The 12,216-nt window shown below is 42.0% G+C and overlaps 1 protein-coding gene across 3 annotated transcripts in view; it reads left to right on the top strand.

The window, feature by feature from the left end:
- Positions 1–626: 626 nt before the first annotated feature.
- Positions 627–12,216, top strand: part of CEP295 (centrosomal protein 295) — a 50,235-nt gene continuing 38,645 nt past the window's right edge. The window contains exons 1-5 of one of the 3 annotated variants that reach the window (XM_033121503.1): positions 627–749; positions 5,515–5,647; positions 9,299–9,499; positions 11,281–11,405; positions 12,121–12,214. In XM_033121503.1, the coding sequence (XP_032977394.1) occupies positions 5,540–5,647; positions 9,299–9,499; positions 11,281–11,405; positions 12,121–12,214 (528 nt within the window). In that variant the 5' untranslated portion in view covers positions 627–749; positions 5,515–5,539. Of the gene's footprint in view, positions 750–5,514; positions 5,648–9,298; positions 9,500–11,280; positions 11,406–12,120; positions 12,215–12,216 lie in introns of those variants that run through there. The other 2 variants (XM_033121502.1, XM_033121504.1) reach the window with 2 other exon arrangements.

The raw sequence follows: 12,216 nt of genomic DNA on the forward strand, positions 1-12,216 counted from the left end.
CATTTACCCTCGTCTCCCCTGCACCTAGCCGACTGTACTTCGCACGTAATAGATGCTCAATAAATATAAACCTGTACTCATGCCCTCTCTGATTACAGGTTATTTACAGCAGACAAATCCTTGACATGTTCTAGGTGTGTCAGACCTCTGGAGGCACAGCGGATCGTGACACGGTTTACTGTTGGACGAGTTGGAAGCCTTTAATGAAAGCAAGCAGAAACTAACTGTCGCATAATCGTACCAAAAGAGTCGTGTACTCAATACACAAAAGGATGCAAATCCCAAGGCATCTTCATGATTTGTACCTTAAGACTACAGCCGCCCTCCTGGCTTTGTACAAATATCTTCCCCTATTTGGAGATCTGTCTCCTGACCTGTGAATTGAGCATGTTGAGAGAGAGGAAGTAAAACTTCAAAGCCGCTGTACGAGAAATAATGGGGCTGTACGTACTTAGGGGCTGGCGCGTGCCCGTGCGCGTGCCCGTGCGCGTGCCCGTGCGCGTGCCCGTGCGCGAGGCGCGGGCTTTGCCGGCGCGGTCGTCCCGCTGGCCTCGGGGGAGGCGGGACCCGGCGGATTCCCGCGGTGTGGCCCCGCCATTGGCGGGCGGTTTGAATGACGGAAGTGACGGCGGCTGGGCGATGGCTGCCCCGCAGGCGCACGAACGGCTGTTGGGAAGCTCATCGGCGGCGGCCGCCGGGGCCTTCCCTGTCTGAGCGGCGGTTCCTGGCTCCCGGCTCCCAGTTCTCAGGTGAGTGACGGTTCTCACGACCTCCTGACGCCCGGGAGCTGGGAGTGTGCGGGGAAGGAAGGGGACGTCGGAAAGTCGCGGCGCCGCGGATACAGCACGGCCCGCGGTTCCCAGGCCTCGGCGGGCGACGGGCCCTGGCTCGGCTTTAAAGAGCTCCGGGGCAGTGGGCACGGCCGGACCCCGACCCGGAACCCCCGCTCCACGTGAGAGTCTCCCCGGGGACTTTACGCGTGTGGCTTTGCGCGCTTGTCCGGGGACGGGTCGCGCGGGGACCCTGAGCTTCCAAGGCCGGGGCTCCCGGCAGGGCCTCCGCTGTTCCTGGTGCTGCTGAAAACTCGAATCGGTGCGTCCTGCCCATCTTCCCCCCCCAGGTCACTCGCGGACGCGGCGTGAAACCTGGTCGCCGTTTAAAAGCACCACGTGGAATGGTTTCATGCGGAGACATTGCTCTTTTTTGGTGTCTGTCACCTTTAATGTTTTGGGCATTAAGTCCTGCCCCAAACTGAGATTTTAAAACAATGGGGAACGTTTGAGTCTTTATATAGAAAGCATTTGGCAGTTTCAATTTCAGTAAGGGACAGAATCATCAGATCGTGTGGGGTAAGGTATTATTACTCCCAGTGTGTAGTTTAAGAAAAGACCCAAGTGACTTGACCAGTGTCTTGTGCTATAAGTGGCAATGTTGGGTCTTGAACCCAATCTTCTAAATCTAGTATTAATTTTTGATTACAATATGCCGGGTGTCATTTAATCAGAACAAAATTTTGCAAGATACATAGTCTTTCTTTTATTGGATAGTAATAATACATAGAATTTAAAAATCTATATTAGTATAAATAAGTGAGGAAGCAGGGGAATTCCTTCCTTGCAGTAGAATTCCAATTGATAAATGTAGAAGGAATAGTGGAAATAGAAAATACTTTTGGATAGTTGCCACAGTAATTGTTTCAGACAACATTCATCAGTGGATGCTAAACAGAGTGGGCAAAAGTTTGATGAGCTTCGGATTTATATAGCCTCAACTGTCTCTTCATCAGATATTACAAAGGAAAAGTAGTAACTACAGTGGAGAAACCCAGTAGATACTGCCTTAACCACCTGCTCAAAATTCCCCTCACTAGTCGTGAGACAGGTTATCCACATTTACCTCCCATGTGATGCCCTGAGAAGGGTGTGTTATCACTTCTGTGGTGTTCTCGCCACACATACATAATCTCATTTTAACCACAAGAAAAAGATTGAACAAATCCAAAATCGAGGGACATTTTACAAAATAACTGGCCAGTATTTTTGAAAAATGTCACGATCTTGAAAAGAAAGACAGGCTGAGGAACTGTCCCAGATTAGAGGAGTTGAAGGAGACATGACAACCTCTGCAGCCAGGAGAATGTAATTCACAGACTTTCGGCACCTGCGTTCTGAAGTTCATATGGATGGATGCTTCCCCGTGGGCTGCTCCTAGCCAGGGACAGAGCCTAGCCAATAACATAGTAGGCCTGCTCCTGAGAAACAAGGGACTTTGGCTTGAGGACTTCCCAGAGGTCTTGCAGAACCTTCCTTAGACTGCATGGCAGTCTTAAGAGGCATCTACCCAATTTTTCTCCCTCCTTCACTCTGTCAGATTTGCATGAAAGTCTGCATTGTTCCCAGCTTTTACTAACTCCCCATTTTTCTCACACAAGCATTTCCCCGAATAAAATCTTTGTGGGTTTAATCTCATCTTGGTACCTGCATAGTACCACGACAATCAAATGCAATATATTGCCCTTGGATTGGGTCCTAGTGCAGAAAATGGACATTAGTGGGATAATTGATGAAATTTGAACTTTTAACTTTCTCTGTAGACGAGTTAAAAGTATTGTGCCAGTTGATTTCCTGGTATGATTATTGTACTGTGGTTACGTAAGATGTTAGTTAACATTTAGAGATGCTGGCTGTCATGCGGGGTGTCATGCGGGGTCTCAGCTCCCACTCCCCACATAAAAACGCAGGATATGGTGAGGCCAAAAAGGAACACCGATGGAGCCATAGATCAGGGAGTCATACCACTATATTCTTGCTGGCGGCTGGGCTAGAGAAACAGGAAGCAGGAGCCACACGATCCGCAACCTGCCGTCCGCTTTTCTGCCACCCAACCTCACTTGCCAACTGCAATCCGCCATTGCTAGCTCAGCCACGGCAGTTATATCAGTGGCCAGCGGTAACTGGTTACAGCTGATGGCCAACTAGTCACAGCTGATTGCCATCTACTACCCGAGCCTCACCTTTCCACGTGAGGTTGAGAGCCTGGAAACTGCTCTCTGGGACTCTGTGCCCACACTAGGGAAAGAGCATATGGGAATTCTAAGTCTGAAATTATTTCCAAGTAACTTTTTTAAGTATATAAATGAGAAAACAGTTACTCTATCCCATCTTAGGAAGTGAAAATAACAAATGTATGTATATTTTCCTATAATCCTCTAGCAAATGAGACGATGAATCCTCAAAACAATCTGAAAAATGCGGTTTTTTCTTTTTTATTTAGGTATAATTTAGAATGAAGTACACAAATCTAATATACCATTTGAGGAATTTGCATATTTATACACCTGTGTAACCACACAGATCAAAACAGAGAACATTTCCCCACTCCAGCGGGCCCTTTGTGTGCCCTCCTAGTCAGTAACCTCCAGAAAGATGACCCCCTAGTTCTAACCTTTCATCATGGATTAGTCTTGCCTGTTTTTGAACTTCATATAATGGAATTTTATAGTATGTGCTCTCTCTTCCTTTCCTTGATGCTATGTCTAAGATTTATCAGGAATTAGTTTTAATAGTCTCAATATGAGTGAATTTTTGAAGACCTTCAGACAAATTAATAAAGACCCATTGTTAAGACTGAATTTAATCTTGCTGATTTTTTCTTCATTCAGTTCTTTCCTATTCTTCAAGCCCCGCTTGCAAAAAAATACTAGCCTAAACAAAATTTCTCATTTTACATGTTTTAGCATGTCAGAAAGTCAGGAGCCATGTTGAATAAGGAAACCAGATTCTTCCCTTGGCTTTGCCAGTAAATATTGTCACTTAGGTCAAGTGCTTTAACGCAAGAGGCCTTTATTTCTTCATGTATAAAATGGGAAAAACAAGTGGCACTTACCTGCTATTACCAAAGCCTTGTGAATATCAGCTGAGGGCGATGTATTGGAAAACCTTTTCAAATGCAAGCAATTATTCCTTTTGGCATTGGAGTCCTATTGAAAATAATGACAATGAAGTATACCACTGTAGCACTTTATGAGTATTAACTCGCTGAATGAATCATTTTTTTTAGTCAACACAGTTACTGAAGTACCTCGTATTTATTTATGTTCAAGGCTCTGTTTCTAGTCTGTGGACATAAAACCATGAATAAGACCGTTCCTGCCCTCATTGAGCTTGTGTTTTGATGGAGAATTCACTGGGAAAGTATTAGTCCCCATTAGGTAGTTCTGAATTCTCCTAGCCACTGTTCTGTTTACACTTTAGTAAAAACAGTATCCAGCCACGGTAAGTGAAATACTGCCTAATAGTTGTTACATATTAAATTAATATTAAAAGAAAACTATAGGTTTTGTTCTTCAATTGTTGGGAATCTAACTAGAAATGGCAAACTGTAATTGATGAAAAACTAGAGGAAAGTCATACCAAGACAACATAAGATTCGTCCCCATACGAATGTATGATCGGTGAGCAAGTCAGGAATGAGTGGATGGGTGGGTGGAGCAAGAATCACTAGAAAGCAGCCTCTTGGATAGGTGAGGCTTAATTAAGCGAGCTTCAGAAAGATGTCAGTATCCAATCACCCACATTGCCTGCCTGGTCATTGTGAGGGGACCTGAGAAATACTGACTTACCTCAGATAAAACCATGGTCATATACTGATTGTATCTAATTTTTGGAAATGGCGGTAATGGGAACGAGAAGATACCAGAATCACCTGAGGAGGGTTTTCAAATTATAGAATCTCATAGATTCTTACATTCTTTCCATTTCTCCCTAGCAGACTCCCCCAGATAGGGGCACATTAATCTGGTACAGAGAGTGTGAATGTATTAAACAGTACAAGTGTAAACAGTACCCCTAGATAAACAGAACTGGGTATCTGAATACCTGACTCATCCAAACAACAGAATTGTTCCAAGAGGAAGTTCTTAAAATGATTATTCATTTAAAAATCACACCATTGTAATTAACGAAGAATTGTTTACTGTTCAGGGCTTGATGTGATTCCATATGACATGGTGACACTTGGTGATCAAGTTATATACAATGGGGAGTTGAATCTAGGGACCAGGAGCCCTTGCAATTACAGCAGTCTTGCTGGTTATGAACGGTTATCAAATGTCTAAAGTGTTAAATTGTAATTGTGGAAACATTTATTCTGTGCTAACACATCTTTTTAAGTCTTTGTGCTTTTTTACATGTAAGCCAGGTAAACCCTGGAAATCCCAGTCAGGAATGTCAGGTCCCAGATACTCTGTGTAAACTATTATCTGCTGTAGATGGGGAAAAATTTTTCAAGTAATTCTGATTCACCCTCCACTTACCCCCTTCCCATCCATCTGAGAACCACTGATTTAAGTGCTGAATTAATAACTGATATCTGTAATAAGTTGGACTGTGTTTACCCAAATTACTCTATTTGCTTGTATACAGCCCTTTATCAAATATATTAATATGTGTTTTAAAAATTATTCTCATCTTTGCTGCCCTATTTTAATAGACATTTTTCTCTTTTCAAATTCAGAACCTTTATACATAAAGACACAGAAATGAAAAGAAAGGTAATAAATGCTGGCAAACTGAGATTGAGTCCTAATGAGGAAGCCTTCATTTTAAAAGAGGATTATGAAAGACGACGAAAACTAAGATTACTACAGGTAAAAATTTATTTGGAACAAAGTTTCAAATTCTTTGTCTTCCCCAAATTATTAGTAATTTTTACATTAGAATGTTCTAAATAAAATGTTTCCTGTAAAAACCTTTTCTGGCTGTACAAGACCTCTGGTTCTTGCATGTTAACTAGTTTTTGGAGCATTTGAAAAAATAGGCTGAAATAGTAAATAGATTGAAGAAGAATTTGAGGATAGGGATTATTTGACTCAATAATTATTGGAAAACAGTTCTTTAAATATTTTTAATTAATTAATTTTTTAAATTAGTTTCAGGTGTACAAAGCAACGTATTAATAATAGACATTTAAACCCCGCATAAAGTGATAACCCACCCTCCAAGCTACTACCCCTCTGACATCTTATGTAGCTGTTACACTACCATCGACTGTCTTCCCTATGTTGTACTCCACATCCTGTGACTGTCTATACCTATATATTTAGTTATAGTTGATATTCAATATCATTCTACTTCAGCTCCTCAGGTGTATATCGCATTGGTCAGGCATCTACACCGTCTGTGACATGATCCCCCTGATAAGTCCAGTGCCCATCTGGCATCTTACATGATCTTTACAACATTGTTGATTATATTCCCCATACTGTATTAACTACCAATTTGTATTTCTTAATGCCTTCACTTTTTTTTTACCTTGGCCCCAACCCCATTCCCATCAATCATCCTGATAGATCTAGTACCTATCTGGCACCATACCTAGTTATTACAGTATTATTGACTATATTCCTTATCCTATACCCTACATCCCCATGACTGCTGTATAACACCAATTTGTACGTCTTAATCCCTTCCCCTTTCACCCATCCTTATCCCCACTCCTATCTTAAAGAAGTGCCCCTAAGATTCCTTATAATACTGGTTTGGTGGTGATGAAATCCTTCAGCTTTCTCTTGTCTGGGAAGCTCCTTATCTGTCCTTCAGTTCTAAATGACAGCCTTGCTGGGTAGAGCAATCTTGGTTGTATGTCGTTGCTTTTCATCATTTGGAATATTTCTTGCCACTCCTTCCTTGCCTGGAAAGTTTCTGTTGAGAAATCAGCTGACAGTCTTATGGGATCTCCCTTGTAGGTAACTAACTGCTTTTTTCTTGCTATTTTTAAGATTCTCTCTTTGTATTTAACCTTTGGCATTTTAATTATGATATGTCTTGGTGTTGGCCTCTTTGGGTTTATCTTGTTTGGGATTCTCTGCACTTCCTGGGCTTGTATGTCTATTTCCTTCACCAGGTTAGGGAAGTTTTCTGTTATTATTTGTTCAAGTAGGTTTTCAATGCCTTGCTCTCTCTTCTCCTTCTGGTTCCCCTATAATGTGAATGTTGGTATGCTTGATGTTCAAGAGGCCCCTTAAACTCTCCTCAATGTTTTGGATTCTTTTTTCTTTTTGCTCTTCTGGTCGGGTATTTTCTGCTACTTTCTACATCGCTGGTTGGATCCTCTGCTTCATCTACTCTGCTGTTGATTCCCTGTAATATATTCTTCATTTCTGTTATTGTATCCTTTATTTCTGACTGTTTCTTGTTTATGGTTTTCATCTCTCTGTTGAAGTTCACCCTGAGATTATTGAGCATTCTTATAACCAGTGTCTGGAACTCTGCATCTGATAGATTGCTTATCTTCATTTCTCTTAGTTCTTTTTCTGGAGCTTTGTTTCTCTGTGTTAGGTAGGGCTCCTATGTCTTCTGGTCTTAGTAGAGTGGCCTTATGTGTTAGGTGTGCTGTGGGGTTCAGTGGCACAGTCTTTCAGGTCACCTGAGCCATGCACTCCAGGTATGTCCCTTGTGTGGGTTGTGTGTGCCCTCCTCTGTAATTGAGCCTTGGTTGTTAATTGCACATCAGTGGAAGGGACTGACTCTTGGGCTCACTGGTTGTGAGGACTGGCCTTGACTACAGTGGAAGAGTTGTTGTGCAGGGGCTGATCCTACAGAGCAGGATCTGCCTCAACAGGACTCTGGTTCCTGTGCAATCCTCCCCTTGGGTGTATTATACTTGGAGGTGGCTGGGTGATGCTTCAGCTCATTTTGAATCTGGCCCCTGGGGGTGCCAGCCCCAGGACTCCCTTGGAGGAGATTTGCTGTAAGTCTACTTCAGCCACAGCCTGTGCCCCACCTGGGGCCACCTAGTGGGAGCCAGAAAGAAATCTGCAGATGGCTGCCGCCCTTGCCATGCTTTGGAGCTCCTTCAGAGGCCAAGCCGCTAACCAAGGCCAGCTGCCACTAGTGCCAGCTTAGGGATGCTCAGCCCGAGGTATAGGACATGCTCAAGCCAGATGCTGCTTGTCTGGGTTCCGTGAACCTTTGAGAGATTATAGGAAAGTCTGCAGCTTGAGCCAAAACAGGCGGGGTGCATGAAAAAGCCACTGAAAGCAGCCTGGGTGTGCCCAAAAGTTGGGCCTGGCCAGGTCTCAAATTGCCAGGGTGTGGCGAACGACTGGCAGAGACTCAGGTATGGCAGCTGCCTGTGTTCTCACGCTGGGAGGGGGAGGGCTCAACAAAGAAACAATGGCTTCTACCAGCTCCGCCATCCAGGAGAAAGCCACCTCTCCAGCCCCCATCCCAAGCCAGACAACTCAGTCCTCCACCATTTGTCCCTGCCGTCTTTCCAGTTGCTGCCCCAGCGCTGGAGCTCAGAGAGAGTGATTCCACTGGTGGTAAGTCCGTGCACAGTCCCTTTAAGAGGAGCACCTAGGAGTACAGCCACACTCAGTCTCACTCAATCACAATCTCTGCTGGTTTTCACAACCAAAAATTATGGGGTCTTCTCTCCCCGGCACTGGAACCCTGGGCTGGGGTGGGGCTGGGATCTCTCGCTCCTTTAAGGGATGTGGGGACCCCCCACAACCGAAACAGCCCTCCCAATCTTTAATGGTTACACGAGGGTGTGGGACTAGCCTGTTCCGCGTCTCGGACCTTCCTACCCGTCTGGAGGTTGTTTCTTCTGCAAGTCCTTAGTTGAAGGGCTTCAATTCAGTTTGATTTTAGGCGATTCTCAATAATGGTTGTTTTGTAGGTTAGTTGTAATTTTGATGTAGTTGTGAGAGAAGGTAAACACAGCGTTTACCTACTGCGCCATCTTGGTTGTCCCCTCTTTAAATATTTTAAAAATTAGTGTAACTGATGAAGATTATAGCAGGAAGATTAGAATGACTTTGAAGACGACTTACTGGAAAGATTAATAGCTGTGAAACAAATTTATTAAGAAATTGTTTTTTTAGAATAAGTTAGTTAAGTCTTTGTGCAGCATGTTTTAGGTGCCATTCTGCCTAGAATTGGGGATGATGTAGCACAGGTATAGAGTTCTCATCCAGCCTTATCTGTGCTCATCTGGGCTATAAATTTTATTGAATCATGCTTAACCATTTTAGCCTCTTAAGTTATTAGAATGATAATGGCAGTACCGTTAGGGTTTAGGGGGCAATAACCAATCAGGAAACTTTAGAAGTTGTCTTGAGATTTTAGTTTTCTTCTATATCACTTGGATTTTTTGCTTATCTAATATAATATGAATATTCAGGAGAATTGATAGACCTAAAGAGAATTCATTTGGGTTCCTATTTCTAAATAGCTTTTCAAAAAACTTTAAGTAAGCCTCTTGTTATATAATCTGTTAAATATTCATTCTTTAGGTTCGAGAACAAGAAAGGGGTATCGCTTTACAGATAAGAGAGGATATAAAACAGAGGAGAAATCAGCAATTTATTCGTTTGGCAGAGGCACTAAGGACAGAATGGGAAGAATCACAAACTCAGAAAATAAAGAACTTGGAAAAACTCTATTTGGCAAGTTTAAGAAATATGGGAGAGGGACATCAACAAGCCAAAGAAAATGTAAGTGAACACTTATTTGACTACTTCTCTGTGGTAGTCATATTGGTTAAAAGTAAATTGTATTTGTTAAATGCTTGTGTGATAAAAATATTTTCACGTAGAATTTGTTTTGAGCAGCCTGAACTTTGTAAATTTAATATAATTCAAGAATGCTGCTAGGTTCATTTCCTAGTAAGAATCATGTTAAGTAAAATCTATTTTCCTGTGATGTTTAAATTATCATTATTCTTTTCTGTTCCTTAACTATGTGGGTAAATAAAATAGTAACCTTCTGAATCAGAAGTTGTGGTTTCAAGGATTTTGGACAGATCCAGGGGGGGAATTCAAATTTCCCACTTTGTTATTCCTCATACCTGTATAGGTGATGTGTACTTTTCACATCAATAAAATGTGTACTTTTGTAAAACATGTATAGATGAATGTGCATATACTTAGATTTCATTCACACATAGTAAAAATTCTTTGATGACGGGGCTGGCCTGGTGGCTCAGGCGGTTGGAGCTCCGTGCTCCTAACTCCGAAAGCTGCCGGTTCGATTCCCACATGGGCCAGTGGGCTCTCAACAACAAGGTTGCCAGTTCGATTCCTGGAGTCCCGCAAGGGATGGTGGGCTCTGCCCCCTGCAACTAAGATTGAACACGGCACCTTGAGCTGAGCTGCCGCTGGGCTCCTGGATGGCTCAGTTGGTTGGAGCGTGTACTCTCAACCACAAGGTTGCCGGCTCCCCTCCCGCAAGAGATGGTGGGCTGCGCCCCCTGCAACTAGCAAGGGCAACTGGACCTGGAGCTGAGCTGTACCCTCCACAACTAAGACTGAAAAGAATAACAACTTGAAGCTGAACGGCACCCTCCACAAGTAAGATTGAAAGGACAACGACTTGACTTGGAAAAAAGTCCTGGAAGTACACACTGTTCCCCCATAAAGTCCTGTTCCCCTTCCCCAATAAAATCTTTAAAAAAAAAAAAAAAAAGTGAAGTTTAAAAAAAAAATTCTTTGATGACTTTCAGAAAGGCAAAGTACGTAGAACTTAACTCAGTACTTAAGACTGCTTCCTGGCCTTACTTTGTTTATTGTGATTTATGGTTGGAAAATACAGGCATACCTCAGTGATATTGAAGGTTTTGTTCTAGACCACTGCAATAAGGTGATTCACCCGAATTGTTTGGTTTCCCGATGAATACAAATGTTGTTTCTCCTGTAGTCTATTAAGTGTGCAATCACATTGTATCTAAAAAACATTGTACATACCTTTATTTAAAAAATGCTTTAATGCTAAAGAATGCTAACCATCACCTGAGCCTGTTGGAAAAATGGCTCTGATAGACTTGCTCAATGCAGCGTTACCACAAACCTTCATTTTGTAAAAAAATGCAGTATTAAGTACAGTAAAGCAAAGCACAGTGAAACGAGGTGTGCCTGTACTAGATTGCAGTCCCAGAGGTAGTCACACAAAATAAACAAGCTGGTTCCAAAGAAGGGAGGTATTTGATATCAAAATGCTAGCAAGGAAAAGAAATACCTGTAAAGAATGTGGCAATCAATTATGTCCCTTGTTTTAGTTTGTGTTTTTAGTAAAAACCGTAAGTTCTGACATTAGATATTTGTAGCTTTATTTATGCCCCTTGAACTTTGTGTGTTAGTTCAATATTTACTAAACTTCAGACATTAGAATACCGCCTTCATGATTTTTGCCTTGATCTGGGGAATCAACCAGGGGTTGTACTGTGTATTACCTTTTAATCTTGTTTAACATAACATTTTAAGTAATATATATATTTTAGGAACCTGACTTGAATGCTGTGGCACAGCGGGCAGCAGAAAGAAAAAGAAAAGCAGAAATGAGGCATAAAGAAGCTCTGAAAGTACAGAAAAATCAAAAAGAAATGTTAATGAAACAAAAAACCTGGTAAAGTAATAATTTTTACCATATTTTCCACGGAAACTGATTTAGCTAGAAGTAGAGGCTGCGTTGGATATTGTTGAAGCAGATATTAAATAAAAGTCATCACATATCCATTGTGTTTGTTAACTTGGTTTAAAAATAATGCAGTGAGGGAGTGGTTTGCTGAGGTGACCATAGTAACAAATGAGCTTTCCTTCTAGTCTGACTGTAGCAACAATTACTAAGTGTCTATAGAAATGTATGGCTAGTTCAGAATGCATGTCAACCAAAATCTCTGCCGCTGATGTAAAAAACAGAAAAAAATCAGTGCGATTAAGAACATTAAAAGAGGTTGTTGTAGACTCTTTGGAAGTCATTAGTGAGTCTTTTTGCATATTCTAAAAATGAAAGAGGCTGTTACTGATCAGCAGTGGTCATTGTATCCAGGGGCCCATCCTTATCAACATTTCTAGTTTTTTACTCTACACTATCCTAAATTAAGGAACATTGGATGTGTGTTGAGTCAGTTCCACTTTACAGGTTTAGATACCTCTCCTTCACTTGGTAAACATTTTCTTACACGTCCACTGTGTAGAGACTCTTTATTAAACAGCATACTGAGCCTGTGGAATCAGACTGGAGGATTTCCTCAGATCCTATGGTTTTTATATTTTTAACCCCAACAGTTGTGCTGTAATATTACCTGAGAGATTAATTTATGACATCTCTTGTTTTTAAGGCATATAAAAGCTCGAAAGGAAGCACTGCTTGTGGAAAAAGAGAGATCTGCCAAAATTACAAGTCTGCCGCCTCCTCCTCCAACTCTTTTTGAGGT

The sequence above is a fragment of the Rhinolophus ferrumequinum genome, chromosome 11, assembly GCF_004115265.2.
Source record: "Rhinolophus ferrumequinum isolate MPI-CBG mRhiFer1 chromosome 11, mRhiFer1_v1.p, whole genome shotgun sequence".
Lineage (NCBI taxonomy): Eukaryota > Metazoa > Chordata > Mammalia > Chiroptera > Rhinolophidae > Rhinolophus > Rhinolophus ferrumequinum.